The following is a 26,324-nucleotide window of genomic DNA, read 5'->3' as shown; positions in this document are numbered from 1 at the left end:
TGGCCCGGGCCCACCGCTGCCAGCACTATTACCTGCAAACCTGCCCCCTTGCCACAATCACATGATGGCCGGCACCGCTATCAAGTTAATTAATCAATAATGTGCACAGGTCCGCGGCCGTCACTAAGCAGCCCGCAGGGGCCGCCGCGTTAACTTTAAAAACACAGGGGCCGCTGGGAGATAGGGCACGCAGGGACGTCACTGACGTCCCGTGCGTGCGCCCATAGCAACAGCAGAGCGGAGTGGAGCAGCGAGGAAGAGGACGCGCGCAAATGGTAAGGTAAGTTAAGTTGCCAATAGCAACCCCCCCCTCCTGCGAGAGTCAGCCCCGCCAATAGCAATGCCCCCCACCCCTACCCTCCCCGGTCATGCCCGCTCCGCTGTCTGACATTTCCTTGTTCCTTTGCTGCAAGGTCCCGGTCGCAAATCTTCATTTCTTCTGCGACCCGCGCGGGACGCCGACGGTGACGTCACTCACAGCCGCCGCCAGAAAGAAGGAGCAAGGCACGGGCCGGGAGGGTGTGTATATGTATGTGTGTGTATGGGGGGGGGGGTCCTATACTTATGTGGGAGCCTCCAGCTGTTGCAATACTACAACTGCCAGCATGCCCAGAGAGCCTTTGGCTGTCTGGGCATGCTGGGAGTTGTAGTTTTGCAACAGCTGGAGGCACCTGGGTTGGCAAACACTGCCCTAGGGCTTAACACAGTGTTTCCCAACCAGGGAGCCTAAAGCTGTTGCAAAACTACAACTCCCAGCATGCCCGGACAGCCAAAGGCTGTCCGGGCATGCTGGGAGTTTTAGTTTTGCAAAAGCTGGAGGCACCCTGGTTGGGAAACACTGGTCTATGTGTATGTATATGTGTGCGTCTGTCTGTGTGTGTGTGTCAATCTGTGTGGGGGGACCTATGCTAATGTTGGGGGGGGGCTATGCTAATGTTGGGGGGCCTTTGGCTGTCTGCCTATCTAATGTGGGGGAACTATACTGCCTATCTAACGTGGGGGAACTATACCGCCCCTAATGTGGGAGAACTATACCGCCCCTAATGTGGAGGAACTATACTGCACCTAGTGTGGAGGAACTATACTGCACCTAGTGTGGAGAGCTATACTGCACCTAGTGTGGGGAACTATACTGCACCTAGTGTGGGGAACTATACTGCACCTAGTGTGGGGAACTATACTGCACCTAGTGTGGGGAACTATACTGCACCTAGTGTGGGGAACTATACTGCACCTAGTGTGGGGAACTATACTGCACCTAGTGTGGGGAACTATACTGCACCTAGTGTGGGGAACTATACTGCACCTAGTGTGGGGAACTATACTGCACCTAGTGTGGGGAACTATACTGCACCTAGTGTGGGGAACTATACTGCACCTAGTGTGGGGAACTATACTGCACCTAGTGTGGGGAACTATACTGCACCTAGTGTGGGGAACTATACTGCACCTAGTGTGGGGAACTATACTGCACCTAGTGTGGGGAACTATACTGCACCTAGTGTGGGGAACTATACTGCACCTAGTGTGGGGAACTATACTGCACCTAGTGTGGGGAACTATACTGCACCTAGTGTGGGGAACTATACTGCACCTAGTGTGGAGAACTATACTGCACCTAGTGTGGGGAACTATACTGCACCTAGTGTGGGGAACTATACTGCACCTAGTGTGGGGAACTATACTGCACCTAGTGTGGGGAACTATACTGCACCTAGTGTGGGGAACTATACTGCACCTAGTGTGGGGAACTATACTGCACCTAGTGTGGGGAACTATACTGCACCTAGTGTGGGGAACTATACTGCACCTAGTGTGGGGAACTATACTGCACCTAATGTGGGGAACTATACTGTACCCAATGTGGAGAGCTATACTGCATCTGATTAAGGGGGACATGGGACTGGTGAAGGGGGACATGGGACTGGTGAAGGGGGACATGGGACTGATTAAGGGGGCAGGGGACTGATTAAATATTTAAAAATTTGTTACAAAGATTTTTTTCCTCATTGTGTATGTTTATGGTGACATATGTGTACATGGTGAGTTTGTGGTTTTATTGTACTTGGGTGAATCCCACAGTTGGCCGGCTGTTGGTGGTGGGAAAAGATATTGGGGGGGGGGGGCAGGTTGACACCTTGCATTGGGGCACACAAGACTTTAGCTACGCCCCTGATGAGGAGACTGAGGATGGGGCTGGGGGGCGGTTGCAATGATGAGGAGACTGAGGATGGGGTGGGGGGGATGCGATGATGAGGAGGAGGGGATGCTGTGGGGTGCAATGATGAGGAGGAGGGTGGAATGATGAGGAGACTGAGGGTGGGGTGTGTGTGGGGAGGTGCAATGATCATGAGGAGGAGGGTGGAATGATGAGAAGACCGAGGATGGGGTGTTGAGGGGGATGGAATGATAATGAGGAGGAGGAGGGGAAGCTGGGGGGCATGCAATGATGAGAAGACTGAGGATGGGGTGTGTGTGTGGGGGTGCAATGATGATCGTGATGAGGAGGAGGAGGGTGGAATGATGAGGAGACAGGATGGGGTGGGGGGGGGTTCGATGATGATGAGGAGTCTGAGGATGAGGAGCGGGGGTGGGGTTTGCAATGATGAGACTGAGGATGGGGGGTGGGGTTTGCAATGATGAGACTGAGGATGGGGGGGGGGGGGAATAATATGGAGTGCGGGAGGGAAGAGCCAAGGATGGGTGGGGTGTATGGAGTGATGAGAATAGCGAGGATGTGGCGGAGGGGAGGGGGCATTGGGGTGATAAGCTAACCAAGCATGGGGTGGGGGTGTTGATAAGACAGAGGATGGGATTAAGGGTATGCAGTGTATGGCAGTATTATATTCGGGGGGTAAAGTGTGTGGCAGTATTATATGCAGGGGGTACAGTGTGTGGCAGCATTATATTCAGAGGGTACAGTGAGTGGCAGTATTATATTCAGAGGGTACAGTGTGTGGCAGTATTATATGCAGGGGGTACAGTGTGTGGCAGCATTATATTCAGAGGGTACAATGTGTGGCAGTATTATGTTCAGACGTACAGTGTGTGGATGTAGTATATTGAGGCCTACAGTGTGTGGCAGTATTATATTCAGGGGTACAGTGTGTGGCATTAATATATTTAGAGGGTACAGTGTGTGGCATTAATATATTTAGAGGGTACAGTGTGTGGCATTAATATATTTAGAGGGTACAGTGTGTGGCAGTATTCCATTCAGGAGGTACAGTGTATGGCAGTATTATATTTAGGGGGTACAGTGTGTGGCAATAATATATTTAGAGGGTACAGTGCATGGCAGTATTATATTCAGGGGGTACAGTGTGTGGAAATAATATATTTAGAGGGTACAGTGTGTGGCAGTATTATATTCAGGTGGTACAGTATTTGGCAGAATTATAATGTATTATGAATATTGTCTTTATATAGAGGATGAGGATCTGCTGACAATGTGAGGAGCCTATGATGTCCGGGCATCAGAATCTGCAGAGAAGATGGAGCTGGAAGAAGTCCTGGTGTCTGGACCAGATAAAGAAGGAGAAGAAAGACAACAGAGAAGACATCACTCAGGTCACTGATATAATTGTGTGTTCTCCTGACTGTCCCATCAGCTCTGGAGTCACTTGTAAGTTCCGTAGTTATGATGGGTGACAATTTACCCCATTCTGTGGCTCTGCAGCTGTTTGAAAACGGCAACTTCCTTAATTCCTGAGTCTCTTCAGACATGATGGGAGTTGCAGCTTAGCAACAGCTGGAGAGCCACTTGAACCGAGGGGATTGGTGGGGGTCCCAGCAGTCTGACCCCCACTATAAAAATGGGCATCTTATTTTAAAATGGCCGGGCCTATTTTTGGTCCCAGTCCAGCCCTGCCTGTCAGTGACTTAAATCAATGTGTATTCTCCTGACTGTGTCCCATCAGTGCTGTAGTCACTGATATCTTTGTGCGGCCGAGTAATAAAATTGCTTTGCATTTTCATTTTATATATTATGTAAATATTTTCATAAAAAAGGCCCAGAAAAATTCTCAGCACCAGGCCCATGATGCTCTTAATCCGGCCCTGCTGTCAGTGCATTCTGGGAGTTGTAGTTTTGCCACAGCTGAAGGTTTGGGGCGCCCCCCCCCCCCCCTCCGATGTGAATGTACAGGGTACATTCACACGGGCAGGTTTACAGTGGGTTTCCTTCTACAAGTTTGAACTGCAGCAAATTTTCCGCCGCAGCTCAAACTCCAGCGGAAAACTTACTGTGAACACCCGCCTGTGTGAATGTACCCTAAAAACGCTACACTACACTAACAAGTAAAACAGTACATATACACCCCCTTAAATGTCCCCCATCCCCCCCCCCAATAAAAATGAACAACATCTCATATGGCAGTTTTTCCTAAACGGAGCCTCCAGCTGTTGCAAAACCACAACTCACAGTATTGCCGGACAGCCATAGACTGTCCTGGCAGGCTGGGAGTCTTGCAACAGCTGGAGGCACCCTGTTTGGGAAACAATGCTGTATGGTTTTGGTGGAGACAGGCCCCATCCTTGTAAACGGGTCTGCCCCTATTGCAAATTCCTCATTTAGGCCTAAAATCCACATGGTGCTCTCTCACTTCAGAGCCCTGTCGTATTTCAAGGCAACAGTTTAGGGCCACATATGGGGTATTTCCGTACTCAGGAGAAATTGCGTTACAAATTATGGGAGGATTTTTCTCCTTTTACCCCTTATGAAAAGGAAAAGTTGGGGGCTACACCAGCATGTTAGTGTAAAAAAATTAAAATTGTTACACTAACATGCTGGTGTTGCCCCATACTTTTCATTTTCACAAGTGGTAAAAGGAGAAAAAGACCCCAAAATTTCTAACGCAATTTCTTCTGAGTATGGAAATACCCCATATGTGTACGTAAAATGCTCTGCGGACGAACTACATGGTTCAGGAGTGAGAGAGCGCCATGTACATTTGAGGTCTAAATTGGTGATTTGCACAGGGGTGACTGATCGTTACAGCGGTTCTGACATGAACGCAAAAAAAAAAAAAAACACCCACACTACACCCTTCATAGAACCTTACAAGGGGTATAGTGAGCCTTAAGACCCCAAAGGTCTTTGACAAATTTAAAATTAGTTTTTTCCCCTGAAATGCTGGTGTTACCCCCAATTTTTTCATTTTCCCAAGGGGTAATAGGAAAAATGCCCCCAAAATTTGTAACCCCATTTCTTCTAAGTATATAAATACCCCATATGTGGATGTAAAGTGTTCTGCGGGCGAACTACAATGCTAAGAAGAGAAGGGGCGCCATTAGGCATTTTGAAAGAGAATTAGGCTGGAATTGAAGGCTGTGTGTGTTTACAAAGGCCTCATGGTGCTAGAACAGTGGACCCCCCCCCCCCCCCACATGTGAGCCCATTTAGGAAACTACACCCCTCACGGAATGTAACAAGGGGTGCAGTGAGCATTTACACCCCACAGGTGTCTGACAGATTTTTTGAACAGTCGTTTGTAAAAATGAAAAACATAATTTTTCATTCGCACAGCCCACTGTTCGAAAGATCAGTCAAATGCCAGTGGGGTGTAAATGCTCATTGCACCCCTTATTAAATTCTGTGAGGGGTGTAGTTTCAAAAATAGTATGCCATGTGTTTTTTTTTTTTTACTGTTCTGGCATCATAGGGGCTTCCTAAATGTGACATGCCCCCAAAAACCATTTCAGCAAAATTCGCTCTCCAAAAGCCCAATGTCGCTCCTTCTCTCCTGAGCCCTCTAGTGCACCCACAGAGCACTTTACATCCACAAATGAAGTATTTCCTTACTCGAGAGAAATGGGGTTACAAATTTTGTGGGGCATTTTCTCCTATTACCCAAACTTTTCATTTTCACAAAGAGTAACACCAGCATTTTAGTGTTAAATATCAAATTTTTCATGTCCTACTTTAACGAAAGTTTGTCAATCACCTGTGGGGTGTTAAAGGGGTACTCCGGTGGAAATCTTTATTTTTTTTTTTTTTTTTTTTTTTAAATCAACTTGTGGCAGAAAGTTAAACAGATTTGTAAATTACTTCTATTAAAAAATCTTAATCCTTTCAGTACTTATTAGATGCTGAACACTACAGAGGAAATTCTTTTCTTTTTGGAACACAGAACTCTGTGCTGACATCATGACCACAGTGCTCTCTGCTGACACCTCTGTCCATTTTAAGAACTGTCCAGAGTAGGAGAAAATCCCCATAGAAAACATATGCTGCTCTGGACAGTTCCTAAAATGGACAGAGATGTCAGCAGAGAGCACTGTGTTCATGATGTCAGCAGAGAGCACTGTGTTCGAAAAAGAAAAGTACTTCCTCTGTAGTATTCAGCAGCTAATAAGAACTGAAATGATTAAGAATTTTTAATACAAGTAATTTACAAATCTGTTTAACTTTCTGGCAAAAAAAAAAAAAGTTTTCCACCGGAGTACCCCTTTAAGGCTCACTGGACCCATTGTCACATGCCTTGAGGGGTGTAGTTTCCAAAATAGTATGCCATGTGGGGGGGGGGGGGTTGCTGTTATGGCACCATAGGGGCTTCCTAAATGTGACATGCCCCCCAAAAACCATTTCAGAAAAACTCACTCTCCAAAATCCCATTGTTGCTCCTTCCCTTCTGAGCACTCTTTTGCGCCTGCAGAACACTTTACATACACATGTGAGGTATTTCCTTACTCGAGAGAAAATCAGTTACAAATTTTGGGGGGCTTTTTATCCTATTACCCCTTGTAAAAATTCAAAAACTCGGTCTATAAGAACATGCGAGTGTAAGAAATTAAGATTTTGAATTTTCTTCTTCACTTTGCTGCTATTCCTGTGAAACACCTAAAGGGTTAAACTTTCTGAATGCCATTTTGAATACTTTGAGGGATGCAATTTTTATAATGGGGTCATTTATGGGGTATTTCGAATATGAAGGCCCTTCAAATCCACTTCAAAACTGAACTGGTCCCTGAAAAATTCCGATTTTGAAAATTTTTTGAAAAATTTTAAAATTGCTGCTGAACTTTGAAGCCCTCTGATGTCTTCCAAAAGTAAAAACATGTTAACTTTATAATGCAAACATAAAGTAGACATATTGTATATGTGAATCAATATATAATTTATTTGGAATTTTCCTTACAAGCAGAGAGCTTCAAGGTTAGAAAAATGCATCAAATTATGTGATTTTTCACCAAGAAAAGACGCAAGTATTAACAAAAATTTACCACTAATATAAAGTAGAATATGTCACGAAAAAACAATCTCGGAATCAGAATGAAAAGTAAAAGCAACCCAGAGTTATTAATGCTTAAAGTGACAGTGGTCAAAATTGCAAAAAATGCTCCTGTCCTTAGGGTTTTAATGGGCTCCGTCCCCAAGTGGTTTAAGAATTTGAAAATGATGGTGGAAAATAAGTATTTGGTCACCTACAAACAAGCAAGCTTTCTGGCTCTCACAGACCTATACCTTCTTCTTTTAGAGTCTCCTCTGTCATCCACTCATTACCTGTATTAAAGGCACCTGTTTGAACTTGTCATCAGTATAAAAGGCACCTGTCCACAACCTCAGTCACAATCCAAACTCCACTATGGCAAATACCAAAGAGCTGTTGAAGGACACCAGAAACAAAAATTGTAGACCTGCACCAGGCTGGGAAGACTGAATCTGCAATAGGCAAGCAGCTTTGTGTGAAGAAATCAACTGAGGGAGCAATAATGAAAAAATGGAAGACATACAAGACAACTTATAATCTCCCTCGATCTGGGGCTCCAGGCAAGATCTCACTCCGTGGTGTCAAAATGATCATAAGAACGGTAAGCAAAAATCCCAGAAGCACACAGGCGGGCCTAGTGAATAACCTGCAGAGAGCTGGGACCAAAGTAACAGAGGCTAACATCAGTAACGCACTACGCCACCAAGGACTCAAATATGCAGTGCCAGACGTGTCCCACTGATTAAGCCAGTACATGTCCGGGCCTGTCTGAAGATTTCTAGAGAGCAATTGGATGATCCAGAAGAGTATTGGGAGAATGTCATATGGTCAGATGAAACCAAAGTAGAACTTTTTGGTAAAAACTCAACCCGTCGTGTTTGGAGAAGAAAGAATGCTGATTTGCATCCAAAGAACACCATACCTACTGTGAAGCATGGGGGTGGAAACATCATGCTTTGGGGCTGTTTTTCAGCAAAGGAAACAGGAGGACTGATCCGTGTAAAGGAAAGAATGGATGGGGCAATGTATCGTGAGATTTTGAGTGAAAACCTCCTTCCATCAGCAAGGGCATTGGACTAATTTTATTAAGGATTAACTAATAATTATTTTAACCCCTTAAGGACCAATACAATTAGGCCTGTACAATCCTTAAAGACCAAGCCTGTTTTTTGTCAAAGTGTTGATATCTTACTTTATTAGAGAATAACTCTGGTAACGTTTTGCCAATCACGATAATTCTGATATAGTTTTTTTGTCACACATAGATAACCCCTTAAGGACCCAGCCAATTTCACTGTAGGACCCGGCCATTTTTGCACATCTGACCACTGTCATTTTAAGCATTAATAACTCTGGGATGCTTTTACCTTTCATTCTATTTCAGAGATTGTTTTTTTCGTGACCTATTCTACTTTATGTTAGTGGTAAAATTTTGTCAATGCTTGCATCATTTCTTGGTGAAAAATTCTAAAATGTTATGAAAAAATTTTAAATTTTGCATTTTTTTTTACTTTGAAGCTCTCTGCTTATAAGGAAAATGAATATTCCAAATAAATTATATATTGATTCACATATACAACATGTCTACTTTATGATTGCATCATAAAGTTGACATGATTTTACTTTTGGAAGACATCAGAGGGCTTCAATGTATAGCAGCAATTTTCCACAACATTTTCTAAATCGAAAATTTTCAGGGACCTGTTCTGTTTTGAAGTGGATTTGAAGGGACTTCATATTAGAAATACCCCACAAATGACCCCATTATGAAAACTGCACCCCTCAAAGTATTCAAAATGACATTCAAAAGGTTTGTTAACCCTTTAGGTGTTTCACAGGAATAGCAGCAAATTGAAGGAGAAAATTCAAAATCTTCATTTTTTACACTGGCATAAAAGTGGCCCTAAAATTTGTAACCCCATCTCTTCTGAGTATGGAAATACTACATATGTGGAGGTCAAGTGCTCTGCTGGCGCACTACAATGCTCAGAAGAGAAGGAGCGCCATTGAGCTTTTGGGAAAAAAATTCTTTGGAATGGAAGTCAGGGGCCATGTGCGTTTACAAAGTCCCCCGTGCTGCCAGAACAGTGGACACCCCACATGTGACCCTATTTTGGAAACTACACCCCTCACAGAATTTAATAAGGGGTGCAGTGAGCATTTTCACCCCACTGGCGTTTGACAGATCTTTGGAACAGTGGGCTGTGCAAATGAAAAATTACATTTTTCATTTTTATTGGGGGGGGGGGGGGGGGGAGGGTCAGTGTAAGGGGGGTATATATGTAGTGTTTTACCCTTTATTATGTGTTAGTGTAGTGTTTTTAGGGTACATTCGCACTGGCGTGTTACGGTGAGTTTCCCGCTAGGAGTTTGCGCTGCAGCGAAAAATTTGCCGCAGCCCAAACTTGAAGCATGAAACTTACTGTAAACCTGCCTGTGTGAATGTACCCACTACATTCATATGGGGTCGGGGGGGGGGGGGGGGGGGGGGCAAACCTCCAGCTGTTTCAAAACAACAACTCCCAGCATGTACTGACAGACTGTGCATGCTGGGAGTTGTACTTTTGGAACAGCTGGAGGCACACTGGTTGGAAAACCTTCAGTTAGGTTCTGTTACCTAACTCAGTATTTTCCAACCAGTGCGCATCCAGCTGTTGCAAAACTACAACTCCCTGCATGTACTGATCACCGAAGGGCATGCTGGGAGATGTAGTTATGCAACAGCTTGAGGTACGCAACTACAACTCCCAGCATGCAGAGACAGCTGTTTGCTGTTTGAGCATGCTGGGATTTGCAGTTTTGCAACATCTGGAGGGCTATAGTTTGAGACCATTATACAGTGATCTCCAAACTGTGGCTCTCCAGATGTTGCAAAACTACAAATCCCAGCATGCCCAGACAGCAAACAGCTGTTTCGGCATGCTAGGAGTTCTAGTTTTGCAAGGTCTGGAGGGATACAGTTTAGAGACCACGGTATAATGGTCTCAAACTGTAGCCCTCCAGCTGTTGCAAAACTACATATTCCAGCATGCCCAAATAGCTGTCTGGGCATGCTGGAAGTTGTAGTTTTGCAACATCTGGAGGGCTACAGTTAGAGACCACTGCCGCGATCGCCGACATGGGGGGGGGGGGGGGGGTGTCTGATGACTCTCCTGGGCGTTTGCACGGGATGCCTGCTGAATGATTTCAGCAGGCATCCCGGTCCGATCCCCGCCCGGCAGGGGCCGGAATTCTCCATGACGTACGCGTACGTCATGGGTCCTTAAGTACCAGGGTGTCATGACGTAGGTGTACGTCAAGGGTCCTTAAGGTGTTAAAGTAAGCCGATATAATTTGTAGTTTGTTTTTTTTACAATGAAAAAAATCATAATAAACATTTTTTTTGCTATTTTAACACAAATAGGTTGCATGTATGTATACTTACTGAGCAAATAGTTTCTGAAACTTATACTACTACTATATTGACAGCATTTATTTTATTTTTTTTACATTTTAAATGAATTAGAAGCCTAACAATTATAGGTGTCAGAACAATACGGCACCCACAGAAGTGACCCCATTTTTGAAACTACACCCCCTAAAGTATTCACATAGGGTAGTAGTGAGTATGTTGAGCCTTTATTGAGTGGCTGGAATTTTTTCAATCAAAAATTAGAAATTAGCTTTTTTCCCCACAAATGCTTTATTTGTGGGACATCATTTTGCATTTTAGTACATCGCTTTTGAAATGGAGGAAATATGTCCCATATTTTATTACGTGGAAGATGCAATAGCAATGAAGAAGCGATCCTTAGACTGCGTTCACCCGTGCGGCGGGCCTCCTTCATTGCTATTGCATCTTCCACGTTTGACCATCCTGCGAGACGGAAGGATCCAGGCAGCACACCGTGACCACTGACCCACACCAGTTGGGCTCCCGAAGCAACCATAGATGTTATGCTCTCAGCATAACACTACCAGGTGAGCACACTTCATAGTGATACCTTATTTCTCTGTTGGTGAGGATAACGGCACAGATACGGGCACATTGTCCTTTTTTGTTTTTCATACTCTACCATTTTTTATTACACTGTTCGTCCTGGGCTGTGCAGTACCCCCACTTAGGCCATATCTGGTTGCATGACTGCCTGGTAGGACCCAGAAGGAGAGGAGCCCCCTTTGGCTTTTAGGACATTATATAAATTATAGACCCCACTCCATGCCTGCAAATGATCGGAGCTGGAAGAAGGACACTGCACCCCTACAAGTGACCCCATGTGGACTGCAAGGTTTTTGTCTCAAAAAGAAAAATTTATTAGCTAAACCAGGGACCGCTCTGATTGGTCCTTTATCGGCTAGCAGTGACGCACAACTCTCTATGACAGTTGAAGTTCGTGATGGATATATCTGTCATATACCCGCTCATGGCGTATATATCCATCAATGTACATTAAGAAAGAAAGAAATATATAAGGATTTATTTTGTTGGGGGGGGGGGGATAGTACCATTCATACTGCATTTCTGCAGTATGTTAGAGGTATGTTACCTTTTATTCTGTGGTTTCCACAGCTGAAAAAGTTGGGTCAGAGATGGATTTTAAAGCACGTGAGTTGGTGTGGCTCACTCAGATTAATGAGGTGTTCAGTGACAACCCTGTGATTTTAAACGCAGAGCGTCCCTTGAGAAAGTCGGGTGACGAAACGTACGTTGGGACGGTGGTTACAGGCTTCCATTATGGGTAAGTGAGGTTCATTTCACTATTCATTATTGATATGCTTTGGGCCCATTCTCTATATTAATCATGTGATATAGCAGTTAGCTTCTTATTACTACTGGGGCCCTTTCTGGACCCCTGGTTACTTCTTATTGAATAGGAGCCATATTACATCATTTCCTGACCTCACTATATATACATCCATTGTGATTATTACTTTTACTGTATCTGATCCACCTACGTGTTTTCCGGTTGTATCTGAGACATCTCATTTTGTATTGCTTTATACATACACACCTGGTATTTTATCCTTATTGAAATTAGTCACAAATGTGTGACGCTTTTTAACATTTTGGATATAACAATAAAATTTTGCATATTTATCAGTAGCAATTGCTCTCTGAGTTTTTTCTCTTTTGCATAAAGTATGTTAGAGGTGTAGATTGGAGTCATGACAAAAAAGGGAATGCCAATGTATGCGGAAGTACCGTAGTCTCATTCGGAAATGAATGAGGCTGCTACAGTATATGTCGGCATCACTTTTTTGACGTGATGCTGACGGGTACCTCTAACATACTGCAGAAATGAAGTATAAATGGGGCCTTTGTAAAAAATATTTAATAAGAGTAGGGTTACACAAGACGCATCCGCAGCATATTTCACACTGCGGATGTCCAGCCGGCAGTCACAAGAGTGAGCTCAGTGCTGCGGCTGGGTAGCTCATTGTGTCAGCTCATGACTGCCAGCAGAAAATCTGCCACTGTGTGGACACGCAGAGCTACCCAGCCGCAGCAGGGAAATAACTACTGTGTCAGCGGGGCATCCGCAGCATGTAATACGCTCTGTGCAGTGCTACACATTATGTATGTATATTTATTAATTGAATTCATTTATGTATTTCATAAATGTTTTTTTTTCCTTTTTACACTTTTTATTGTTTATTTTCACTTTTTCAATTTTTTTGTTTTTGTTTTATGCTTTGGAATACTTAGTATTCCAAAGCATTGCAGTTATATGCTGCCTGACAGTTTTAAACTGGCAGGCAGCTTATCAGGATGTGCCTCTGGCATGTCCTGACAGGCAATTATCTAGGCAATTACCTAGACTGCCCAGGTAAGCAGCAGCACCCCGCGATCATTGTGTGGTGCTGCTGGAGAGAGACAGAGGGAGCCCCCTCCTTACAGTTCGTGGTCGATTCCAACAACAGCTGTAATAGTTAAATTGCCGGGCCGGAGTTTACTTCGGTCCCGGCAGTGCAGCAGGCCCCTGCCTGCCGGGGATCTCACTCAGCACCCCGCAATCGCGCCACGGGGTACTGCAGGGGGGACAGAGGGTGCTCCATCTGTCATAACCCTTACAGCCCATGGTCACTAACGACCGCTGCTTTAAGGGTTAAACTTCCGACACCAAAGTTTACTTCGGTCCCGGCAGTGCGGCAGGGTCCCGGCTGTGTGACGTAACGATGACGTAACGATGCTCCAGCCCCTGTATTGCCCGTCATTACGCACTGAGCGAGTCAGCTCTGTGCAGTAATGATAGCGGGGTGCCGCAGCCGAGATCCCGGGGGTCCCCAACAGCGGGACCCGGCGATCTGACATCTTTTCCCCTATCCTTGGGATAGGGGATAAGATGTCTAGGGGCAGAGTACCCCTTTAAGGATTATTGATTTGTTTTTGCTACAGCAAATTTTATTATTCATTTTCTAAACCAGCTGTTTTTGGGATTTAACCGCACTGTCAATAGCATATGCGTAAAAAATACTAAAGTCCAAAATTGCGTATAGTTATTAAAAGGGATCAAAAAGTCCCATAAAAAAAAAAATGGTACCAATTAAAGCTACAGACCATGGTGTAAAAAAGCCATATGTAATACGGAAAAATAAAAAGTTATAGGGGTCAGAAGAGGACATTTTTAAATATGCTAATTTTCATACAAAACTTACAGTTTTTTAAAAGAAGTAAAACAAAACAAAACCTATATAAAAGTTGGGTATCATTTTAATCTTATGGACCTACAGAATAAAGATAAGGTGTCATTTTTAACGAAAAGTGCACTGCGTAGAATCGAAATCCCCCAAAATTTAGAAAATGGCATTTTTTCTAAATTTTGCCCCACAAATATATATTTTTTCTTTTGCCATAGATTTTGTGGTGAAATGACTATGGTCACTACAAAGCACAATTGGTGGCGCAATAAGCCCTCATATAGGTCTGTAGGTGGAATAATAAGTGTGTTATGACTTTTAAAAGGTGAGGTGGAAAAAATGAAGGTGCAAAAATTAAAAAAAACTGTGTACTTAAGGGGTTAAAAGACATTAGATCTTTTTTGTCGTCATTTAAATAAGCATTATCAGCCAAACATTGCCCTGTGTAAATGGGGATGAGCTGCCAACAACCAATAAAGGTGCAGCCCAGCCTGCAAACGACTCGTGTAAAGGCTCTTTAACCCCTTAAGGACATAGGGCGTATCCATACGCCCCCGTTTCCAAGTCCTTAAGGACCGAGGGCGTATGGATACGCCCTGAGCATTTCCGGCCCCCGCCGCTAGCTGGAGCGGAGCCGATGCTGAATGCCTGCTGAAATCGTTCAGCAGGCATCCAGACATATCGCCCAGGGGGGTCATTATGTCCCCCCATGTTGGCGATTGCCGCAGATCGCTGGACAATTCAGTCCAGCGATTTGCGGCGGATTCCGGGTCAATCGGGTCTCCAGTGACCCGATGACCCGGAATTACTGGCTGATCGGGGCCGTCTCTGACAGCCCCGAACAGCCAGAGCCAGCAGGGGTGAGGTGGCACTGGTGCCACCTCACGATCGCCCTGATTCGTCGGCCGGTTTCCCGGCCGACCAATCAGGGCGCCTGCTGCGGGTGTCACTCCCACAACCTGCTCCGCCCCTCTTCCGGAGGACGTGAGCGGGTGCGGGCAGAAGACCCCGGGTGCTGGGGACCCCGATCCCCGGCGTCCCTGTTGGGATCGGGGCCCCAGGAGCGACGGCAGCGGCGAGGGACTGACCTGTGCGGCGGCATCGTGGAGCAGCAGCAGGAGGTGAGTGACAGCCTCCTGCTGTTGCTTTGCAACAGCTCCCAGCATGCAAAAAGGGCATGCTGGGAGCTGTAGTTATGCAACAGCAGGAGGCAGACCACCACAACTCCCAGCATGCCCTTATGGAAAAGTGTACCTTCAGCTGTTGTATAACTACAACTCCCAGCTTGCACAATCAGCTAAAGTGCATGCTGGGAGTTGTAGTGGTGCATCTGGTGGTTGAATAACTACTACTCCCAGCATGGCCGTTGGCTGTTGGTGACTGCTGAGAGTTATAGTTTTGCAACAGCTGAAGGCACACTGAGTTAAGTAGCAAACCAGTGTGTCTCCAGCTGTTGCATAACTACAATCCCCAGCATCCCCAGCCAAAGTAGTATGCCTCCAGCTGTTGCATAACTACAAGACCCAGCATGCCCTTCCGCTGTCCGTACATGCTGGGGGTTGTAGCTTCTGCAACAGCTGAAGGCACACTGGTTGCAAAACACTGAGTTTGTTACCAAACTCGGTGTTTCACAACCTGTGTGCCTCCAGCTGTTGCAAAACTACAACTCCCAGCATGCACTGATAGACCGTACACGCTGGGAGTTGTAGTTTAGCAACAGCTGGATGTTTCTCCCCCCCCCCCCCCAATGTGAACACTCACATGGGCAGAGGATTACAGTAAGTATCTGGCTGCAAGTTTGAGCTGCGGCAAATTTTCTGCCGCAGCTCAAACTGCCAGTGAGAAACTACTGTGAACCCCCGCCCGTGCGACTGTACCCTAAAAACACTACACTAACAAAAAATAAAATAAAAAGTAGAAAACACTACATATGCACATACCCCTACACAGCCCCCCTCCCCAATAAAAATGAAAAACGTCTGGTACGTCACTGTTTCCAAAACGGAGCCTCCAGCGGTTGCAAAACTACAACTCCTAGCATGCACTGATAGACCGTACATGCTGGGAGTTGTAGTTTTGCAACAGCTGGATGTTCCCCCCCCCCCCCAATGTGAACGTACAGGGTACACTCACATGGGCGAAGGCTTACAGTAAGTATCCAGCTGCAAGTTTGAGCTGCGGCAAATTTTCTGCCGCAGCTCAAGCTGCCAGCGAGAAACTACTGTGAACCCCCCGGCCATGCGACTGTACCCTAAAAACACTACACTAACAAAAAATGAAATAAAAAGTAAAAAACCCTACATATACACATACCCCTACACAGCCCCCCTCCCCAATAAAAATGAAAGCGTCTGGTACGCCACTGTTTCCAGAACGGAGCCTCCAGCTGTTGCAAAACAACTACTCCCAGTATTGCCAGATAGCCACTGACTGTCTAGGCATGCTGGGAGTTTTACAACAGCTGGAGGCACCCTGTTTGGGAATCACTGGCGTAGAATACCCCTATGTCCACCCCTATGCAAGTCCCTAATTTAGGCCTCAAATGCGCATGGCGCTCTCACTTTGGAGCCCTGTCGTATTTCAAGGCAACAGTTTAGGGCCACATATGGGGTATCTCCGTGCTCGGGAGAAATTGTGTTACAAATTTTGGGGGGTATTTTCTGCTATTACCCTTTTTAAAAATGTAAAATTTTTGGGAAAACAAGCATTTTAGGTAAAAAAAAAATGTTTTTTTTTACATATACAAAAGTCATGAAACACCTGTGGGGTATAAAGGTTCACTTAACCCCTTGTTACATTCCCCGAGGGGTCTAGTTTCCAAAATGGTATGCCATGTGTTTTTTTTTTGCTGTTCTGGCACTATAGGGGCTTCCTAAATGCGGCATGCCCCCAGAGCAAAATTTGCTTTAAAAAAGCCAAATGTGACTCCTTCTCTTCTGAGACCTGTAGTGCGCCAGCAGAGCAATTTTCACACCCATATGGGGTGTTTTTTGAATCGGGAGAAATTGGGTTTCAACTTTTGGGGGGTATTTTCTGCTATTACCCTTTTTAAAAAGGTAAAATTTTGGGGAAACCAAGCATTTTAGGTAAAAAAAAAATTAGTGAAACACCTGTAGGGTATTAAGGTTCACATTACCCCTTGTTACGTTCCCCGAGGGGTCTAGTTTCCAAAATGGTATGCCATGTGGTTTTTTTTTTTGCTGTCCTGGCACCATAGGGGCTTCCTAAAGGTGACATACCCCCCAAAAACCATTTGTCGCTATTTCCCTTCTGAGCCCTCTACTGCGCCCACTGAACAATTAACATAGACATATGAGGCATGTGCTTACTCGAGAGAAATTGGGTTTCAAATACAAGTAAAAATTTTCTTCTTTTTACCGCTTGCAAAAATTCAAAAATTGGGTCTACAAGAACATGCGAGTGTAAAAAATGAAGATTTTGAATTTTCTCCTTCACTTTGCTGCTATTCCTGTGAAACACCTAAAGGGTTAATACACTTACTGAATGTCATTTTGAATACTTTGGGGGGTGTAGTTTTTATAATGGGGTATTTCTAATATGAAGACCCTTCAAATCCACTTCAAAATTAAACTGGTCCCTTAAAAATAGTGAGTTTGAAAATTTTGTGAAAAATTTCAAAATTGCTGCTGAACTTTGAAGCCCTCTGGTGTCTTCCAAAAGTAAAAACTCATAAATTTTATGATGCAAACATAAAGTAGACATATTGTATATGTGAACCCCCCAAAAAATTATTTTGAATATCCATTTTCCTTACAAGCAGAGAGCTTCAATGTTAGAAAAATGCAAAATTTTCATTTTTCATCAAATTTTGGGATTTTTCACCAAGAAAGGATGCAAGTTACCATAAAATTTTACCACTAAGTTAAAGTAGAATATGTCACGAAAAAACAATCTTGGAATCAGAATGATATCTAAAAGCATTCCAGAGTTATTAATGTTTAAAGTGACAGTGGTCAGATTTGCAAAAAATGCTCTGGTCCTTAAGGTGTAAAATGGCCTGGTCCTTAAGGGGTTAAATAAGTAGCCATAAGAAACAAGAAAGCTGCTAAGGACAGACAATGACTCACTTGTATTCTGCAGGATCCATGAACACTTAAATCTTCATGTGTTGCTTTCACTGTCACACACTGGTCCTGAGAAACTCTTGAGTGACCATCAATCACTGAACGATGAAATAATACACGTGCCACAGGATCAGAGGGAGATACCTCCCCACCAACAATCTCACCTTGAATGCCTTTCACTCGAGCTCCCAGCATTTCCCATGGAATATTCTGTAATGAAGAGATACAACTACATATTATACAGTGAGCAACCATAAGAAGAAACAGCACAGGGGAGGCAGTTGCAATCATCATATATTATTTCATTTGTAGAAAATATCCAAAGAAATGGACAAAAAGAAAAACTCAAGAGTTGCACCTTTTTCTGTGTTTCAGACCCACTCCTGGTTTTGTAAACGGACAAAAAAGCTACATGCGAACCACCCAGCCTTAGGGTTTATGGATATTCATGTGGCAATAAACATTTACATCTGCTTGGACAAAGCGATTAGTTCATTTACATACAGAGGGTGAATTAAGTATTTAACACTTGACCATTTTTCTCACAAAGTATATTTCCAAAGGTGCTATTGACATGAGATGTTCACCAGATGTTGGTAACAAAGTAATCCATACAAACAAAGAAACCAGAAATTAAACCAAAATTTATAGCCAAAATTCTAAGCGTACATTTTGGACGAAACCAGGCATTGCTTATCACCTGCCCAATACCATCCCTACAGTAAGGCATGGTGGTGGCACCATCATGCTGTGGGTTGCTTTTCAGTGGCTAAGACAGAGGGACTGGTGAGGGTTGAGAGTGTGAGAGAATAAGTGTTGGTTCAAGTGGCCATGATGTTCATCTTCAGCCATAATTGAATACATCTGTTAGCAACCTTAGATAAGACTTTTCTGGAAGGAATGGGGCCCCACAGGAAGGGGCCTCAATGCATGTGGAAAGACATCTTGTTTGAATAAAGTACTGTACCATGTATATGACATCACCTTACTTGTTTTTTCTGCTTGTAACATAAGGAAGAACAGATAGAACAGATACTGAACACTGTGTCTGTGTCTTTTCGCCGAGCTCGTAATACACAAATATATATACATATATATATATATATATATTAATTAGAAACTCTGTGACATAGCATTGAAGTCCCCTTGAAGACTTCCCAGACAAACCTGGCGCCAAACGTGGGGCCAGAAGCTGACATCAGGAGCAGAGCAGCCACATCATCCCTCTGGACCGAGCGGAAGGCAGGAAACCCCCGGAACCACAGATCTAAAGGAACAAGGGCTTGTCAAGGTAAGACCTTATCTTACCAATCTTTTCTGTGTTTCCCGAGGTAGCCTTTGCTTTCTGTCCCGAGGGTAGGTGTGTGCATGCCTTCTTGATACATCTATGCTTCTGGCCTGTAAGAACACACATTGAGAAAGAGCCATGTCATATGAGCTAGACATTGTAACTGCCTGTATCTGTCTGGGATTGTTCTTTCTGTTTATGGGTTCTCTCATCTGGAAAATAGCCCAGAAAGCTAGAAAAGGGGAAACTAAACCCCTAACTGCTCTCTGGTAAAGGAATTAGACTTACTCGGGAATTTGTGTCAATCAGGAATATTAAGACTCACAGGGCGGAATTTGCACTAGTGCAGTCAGGAATAAAAGAGACCGTGAAGTAAGCGGGGATAGAAGCAGAAGAAATGGGTAAAACATCTTTAGCAAATAGATACCAGTTAAGTGGAAGACAGCCAAGCAGATAGTACAGGAAAGGAAAGGACTCAGGTGGGAAAGTTTGTAAAAAGTTACTGGAAAAAGTGGGATGTGATCCAAATGGAGTCCTGGACCTGGACATCTGGTCTAAGTTCTGGCAGCAGTATGAGGGATGGTTAAAAGATGAAGGCTTAACAGATAGGTCAATATCTTGGGAAGATGTAAGTAAGGATGTAAAGGAAGGAAGATATGAAGTCAGAAAGGGTAAGCGTGTAGTTTACTATGCAGTCCCTGAAGATGGAGTAAGCAGCCCCCTCCTTACAAGACAGAGACAGCCTCAGGACATATTTCCTCTGCACCAAGCGTTCAGTATCACCCCCAAGGATGAATCTGTGCGGTCTGTGACCAACAGAATACAAACTGGAGGCATACTTGCTCCAACTGTGGAGCATTGCGCCCACGTGCAAAATACATTTATCCTGTGCTACGGAGAGAGACTTATGTACCAGGGCAAATACAATCAATGCCACAACTAGATTTACATGATGGAGAAGAAGCAACTAGAGTTGATACTACTACCACAATGTCTCCCCAGCAAATATACCCAATCAGGCAAACCCCTGGGAATTTTACCACTCGAGAGATTTATAAACCTTGGACACCCAAAGAACGCCCTCGGTCCTTAACAGGTTAAGCATAACTTTACTTGTCACTACTGTGGAAATCCAGGACATTTTAAAAATGTAGAAAGCTGCAGAAGGACAAGCAGAATGGGACAGTGCAGAATCAGTAGAAGTTTCAGGCTGCACGACAACAAATTGTAAATTACCAATAGGAAGCAGGCAACCCAGTCTTAATGATGTCTTCAGTGGGGGAGGGTACCTAAGTCCAGATAGAGGGAAATATCTTTGACGACAATCTCTCTTTTCTAGTAGACACAGGGGCAGCCACAAGTATAATTCAGAAACATGGTCCACAGCATGCCTTGTCACAAAATACTCAGACAATAGTGGGGGTAGAGGGAAGACCTACGCACCTCCCTGAAACACTCCCCACAAAAATCACATTCAGAGATCAACGACTTGTCACAAAACGTCTAGTGAGCGAGGACATACCAGTCAAAATACTAGGCACTGACTTCCTACAAGCAATGGGCACTAACATACAATTTCATACTGACGGAGCAGCATCAGTGAATTTTAGTGCAACACATAGTGAGGTTTTCTGTGCCATGACTGCCGCTCTCAAAGACCCAGTCCCTACCTTTATGGTTATGGAAGACCTGGTGTCTTGTCTGGAGGAGGTCCCTGAGGACATAGGAAGAATGAATGTACCCGCGATGCTGGTGCACCTAAAACCATGCGCATCACACCCGAGGGTAAGGCAGTATTCTTTGAGTATGGAACAAGAATTGGCGATTGAACATCAAATTCAAGACTAACTGAAAGCTGGGGCACTAGTCGAAATTACATCACCTGCAAACACACCTTTGTTCCCAGTCAAAACAAAAACACAACCAGGTCAACCGCATGGTCCATGATCTTCGTCTAATCAATGCGGTGACAGAGCTTGACACTCCTGTTGTACCAAATCCACACACTCTATTGTCACAAGTACCTGTTGGTGAAACCTGCTTTTCTGTTGTGGACCTCTCCAACGCCTTCTTTAGCGATGGACTCCACCCTGATTGTCAGTATCTCTTTGCCTTTACTTTTAAAGGCAAACAGTATGCTTGGACTGTTTTGCCGCAGGGAGCACAAAATTCACCTAACATGTATTCTCAAGCTCTTAAGTCTGTGCTTGAGGGCTGGGGAGTGCCAGATGGTGTGGTCTTGTTGCAATATGTGGATGGCTTGCTTGTCTGTGTGCTGACAAAGGCACTCAATGCCACCTTGAGTCTTCTTACATTTCTAGCAGACTCTGGGTGCAAGGCTTCCAATGAAAAGCTACAATTTTGCCAGGATAAGGTCATCTTCCTGGGACATTGTATTAGTTATGGTGCTAAGCACCTCACAGAAGAAAGAAAACAGGCTATCAGTAAACTAAAACCTCCTACCTCTGTTTCTGGCTTACACACTTTTCTAGTTCTGGTGTCCTAGTTTAGACCTTGGATACGTTCAGCTTCCTTACTATTGCAACCTCTCTATGACTGCCTACCATCTACTCCTTTCACAATCACTTCTGAAGCAGTGGACAATTTCCATTCACTGAAACTTGCTATCCTTTCTTCTCCTGCTTTAGGAATTCCAAATTATGATCTACCAATCTCACTTTTCTGTACTGAAATTGCTGGACATGCCACTGTGGTTCTCACTCAAAAGCATGGTGGGAAGCCCCCACCTCTGGGCTACTCTGCTAGACTTGATCCTGTTGCCAGAGGAGCACCCTCATGTGTCAGGGCAGTCGCCGCAGTCCAGGCCATGGTAGACAAAGCCTCAGAAATTGTACTTACTTATCCTTTGGTAGTGCTCACACCACATGACATTCAAAGCATACTGACAAAGGTACAACCAAAACATTTGTCTCTAGCTAGGCAAATCAGACTACAATGTGCCTTATTGATGCCAAACATTTCATTTCAACACTGTACAACACTGAATCCTGCCACTCTCCTCACAGTCGATTTTCAAGATTCAAATGGGGGAGGGGAGAGGGATAATGGGTCCTCACTTTTTTAAAATTCTCTTACTGAAGAAGATTTGTTTGATGCACATATCCATCATGATTGTGTAGCTTTAATGCATCAAAAGACAGTAGGTTTTGCAAACGTGCAAGAAACCCCATTAACTAATCCTGAATTTGAGTTATTTGTAGATGGTTCAAGGTTACAAGGGGAAGATGGACGGTTCCATACCGGATACGCTGTGATAAGTGTACACAAAGTCAAAAAAGCGCAGGCTTTACAACCTCACATGTCAGCCCAAGTGGCCGAGCTGAGGGTGCTTACTGAGGCCTGTAGGGTGGCACAAGGGTCCACAGCCAACATATACACTGACTCCAGATACTCGTTTGGCATCATTCACGACTATGGGCCCTTATTAAAGGCAAGGAATTTCCTCACATCATCAAAAATGGTCAGGCTGTCAAAGAACTCATGGATGCCCTACTGTTGCCTGAAAAGGTTGCAGTGGTTAAGGTAAAAGCACACACTAAGGCAGGCACTCCAGAGGCCAAGGGTAACAACCTCACGGACAGCACCGCAAAACTAGTGGCCCTGAAACCCTGGAAACCAGAAACCCAGCCTGTGTATGTGGTAAGTCAAGAAGATCTGCAGACAAATACGCTGAAACAGCTGATGAAACAAGCCTCAAAAGGTGAAAAAAACCAGTGGGTAAAGCAGGGTGCCTCCGAGCAGGATTGCATCTGGTGCACCACAAACAGAGTCTGTCTGCCTAAAGTATTGTTTCCGGTAATTGCCCAGGTGGCCCATGGTAAGACTCATCTGTCAAAGGGTGCTATGATGGATATGATAAACAAGTCCTGGATTGCTCTGGGCATGTCAACCATGGTAGCATCCCTTGTAAAGTCCTGTCTGATCAGTGCAGTGCACAACAAAGGGGTCAAGGTAAAAGTACCCCAGAAACACACCCCAAAGCCACTCTACCCGTTTCAGAGGTTACAAATTGACTACATTCAACTTCCTCCTGTGGGGAAGTATGAATATGTACTAGTGTGTATTGACCTGTTCTCCGGTTGGCCAGAAGCTTTTCCCATGACCAAGGCCACTGCAGGTAACAAAAGAAACTTATGAATGAAGTCATCTGTAGGTATGGGGTCCCAGAAGTAATTGAGTCAGACAGAGGGTCTCATTTCACAGGAGAAGTTATGCAAAACATAATGTCTGACCTAGGAGTGACTCAGGCTTTCCATACTTCCTATCATCCACAAAGCAGTGGGAAGGTGGAATGCCTGAATGGAACTTTGAAATAAAAAATCCAAAAAGCAATGCAGGAAACAAGAAACCCTGGACAGTGTGTTTGCCCCTGGCATTGTTTTCAGTCAGGTACAAACCGAACAGAAAGACAGGCTTGTCCCCTTGAAGTGTTGTTTGGGAGCGTACCCAGATTAGGCCTGTAGTTTTCTCAGCAAATGCAGCACCAACATGGAGTATTGACCTCAAATGTGCAGGCCTTACAAAAGACACTGAAAGTAGAACATTATCAAGTCTTCTCTTCTATCCCTGATCCAGATAACCTAGAGGGAACACATGACCTACATCCAGGAGACAGGGTAGTCGTCAAGAGACACGTCAGGAAATCTCTTGATCCTCGGTTTGATGTTCAATTTCAAGTCCTGCTGACTACTGCCACTTCAGTGGAGCTTGAAGGAAAGCCCACCTGGATTCACGCGTCACATTGCAAAAAGGTTTCGAGGCCTGAGGAGGAATGAAGGTGGCCATTTGTATAATATTCATAATATGGTTAGTCTCACTGTCCTCCTCATGGACACCAGCGTTCCCAAAGAGGAGAGGGGTGCAACAAAAGTAGTGTCCCGAACTGAGGGAAATTACACATGTCCACCAAATCAGGCATGTAATGTAGGCAATGGCACAATACAAGGGCATGATGGGGTATATAGGATAAAAATGGGAACATACATGATAACGACTAAATCAAATGTCACTATAACTTTTAATTGGACAACGAATATAACCCCGATGAAGTGCTGTAGGTGGGATGATGACAATGATCTTCCCAGAATGGTAAATGCTAGTATACAATGCAATCGCACAGCCAATTTCACAGAAATAACTGGGCTAGGAATGTATAGTTGAACGAATCTGAGTAACATTGTTAACCGTACTTGGTTTGTGTTCAACTTAAATATAGTGAGAATAGAGCCTCCCACCTTTAACACTTCTGTACTAATACACCTGTATTAACGTCTCTATAAGTCAACAAAAAGTTCTTACTTCCTTTAAGCTTTCTTTCCCTGACATTCCAAAGTGCCCCCAGGTAAAAAGAGAAAGTTATGACACTCTATTAGGAGGGGCAAGGCGGGCGGTCACATAAGTGATGCATTAGTGATATCAAGTAAATTGTATCCAACAAGCATTAATATGCATGGGTTAACAATGTTTAATATGTCTGATTACTGCTTTGGATTTATGGAAAACTTCTGCTTACTTTATTAATCAAACTATATGTTCTCTGAATATCTAATATGATCACACACAAAAGACAAAAGCTCAAATGGCTTTAATGTCTGGAAATTATAAAGAATGGGCTAAATACTTTCCACATTTGATCATTAAATCTGATATCTGGTTTGAAACACATGGTAAAGGTGTCAGGTGTGAAGATAGATGGTGTGCGGGACACTTTGAGGCCTACCATGTAAAGCCTGAAAAAACAACTGTAATGTGTAGATTGATTACTAGAGATGAGCGAACTTACAGTAAATTCGATTCGTCACGAACTTCTCGGCTCGGCAGTTGATGACTTATCCTGCATAAATTAGTTCAGCTTTCAGGTGCTCCCGTGGGCTGGAAAAGGTGGATAAAGTCCTAGGAGAGTCTTTCCTAGGAATGTATCCACCTTTTCCAGCCCACCGGAGCACCTGAAAGCTGAACTAATTCATGCAGGATAAGTCATCAACTGCCGAGCCGAGAAGTTCGTGACGAATCGAATTTACTGTAAGTTCTCTCATCTCTATTGATTACCATACCTCTACTTATCACTACAGCAGAAAGTCCTCCAGAATTCTGGTATCCTGAAATTTCGGGTAAATATTTGGATGGAAAGAACAAGACACACGATTTGGCCTTGTGTAATGATGCTAATAAGGGTAAAGTTTGTGGTGAAGGGACTGAGGTGTATGAGCCTTGTCTGTTACAACATGAAAGTAACATATGTAAGTTCTACAGATCTCCTGTCACTGTGGAAAATCATTTTATTAAGGTAGGTCCTCGACAAGTGTGTTTGGTCAGTAATGATACTCTCATACCCCTTAATCTTACTGCTCCCTTCTCAGGATGCATATCAGGTGTTCATGTATTGCTTTGGAAAAATGACACTTTCTTGTTTGTATCTCTTCCCTCCTTTACTGAATTACCTAGATATATCTACAACTTATCTAAATTGTATAATTTGTTACAAGATGTCGAACATGTAAGAAAACAAATATAATCACACCTTGCAGGATAGCTTAGTGCCTACATATATAGACAAAGATCAGGTTCTAGGATTAGCTTCATCTATTAAAGGAAAACTGTCAGATGTTTTCTCCTGCACTAGCCACAAGTACTGATGGATAGTGAGGGAGATGCTTTTTCCAATGATCCCTACCTTGCCCAAATCCAACCGATCGTTTGCCCGCAATTGTAGTTTTATTATATGTGGAAATCTTGCTGTAACTGGCACGGGCGGGGCTTCTGCAGCTTAACTGGCACTGACGTCAGTGCCGCTTGTGAATATTCATCCCCCCTTCCTCCAGTTCTCCCTCTCTTCGCCGCTCCTATCGGGGGGGGGGGGGGGGGTTGATGAATATTCATAAGCAGCGCCGACGTCAGTGCCAGTTAAGCTGCAGAAGCCCTGCCCGTAAATTTCTGACAGTTTTCCTTTAAGGATGAAACTGCACACCACTGGTATGACATATTTAGTGGGTGGTCGCCAACGGCTACTAAAATCAGCCATTTCCTGTTTGGTCCATGACTATATTAGTCTTATTTTTTGTCCTCTTGTGTTTTATTAATATAGGAGTTTATATGAGTTTA

At 44.1% G+C, this 26,324-nt stretch overlaps 1 protein-coding gene across 1 annotated transcript in view; it reads right to left on the bottom strand.

The window, feature by feature from the left end:
- Nucleotides 1–26,324, bottom strand: part of LOC130282692 (transmembrane protein 132A-like) — a 311,553-nt gene that overhangs the window by 156,632 nt on the left and 128,597 nt on the right. Inside the window, exon 3 of the mRNA XM_056531203.1 lies at nucleotides 17,918–18,124. Coding sequence (XP_056387178.1) covers nucleotides 17,918–18,124 — 207 coding nt within the window. The remainder of the gene's footprint in view (nucleotides 1–17,917; nucleotides 18,125–26,324) is intronic.

This window comes from Hyla sarda, chromosome 7, assembly GCF_029499605.1.
Source record: "Hyla sarda isolate aHylSar1 chromosome 7, aHylSar1.hap1, whole genome shotgun sequence".
NCBI lineage: Eukaryota > Metazoa > Chordata > Amphibia > Anura > Hylidae > Hyla > Hyla sarda.
The sequence above is the reverse complement of the archived record's forward strand: the minus strand, read 5'-3'. Positions and strand labels throughout refer to the sequence as shown.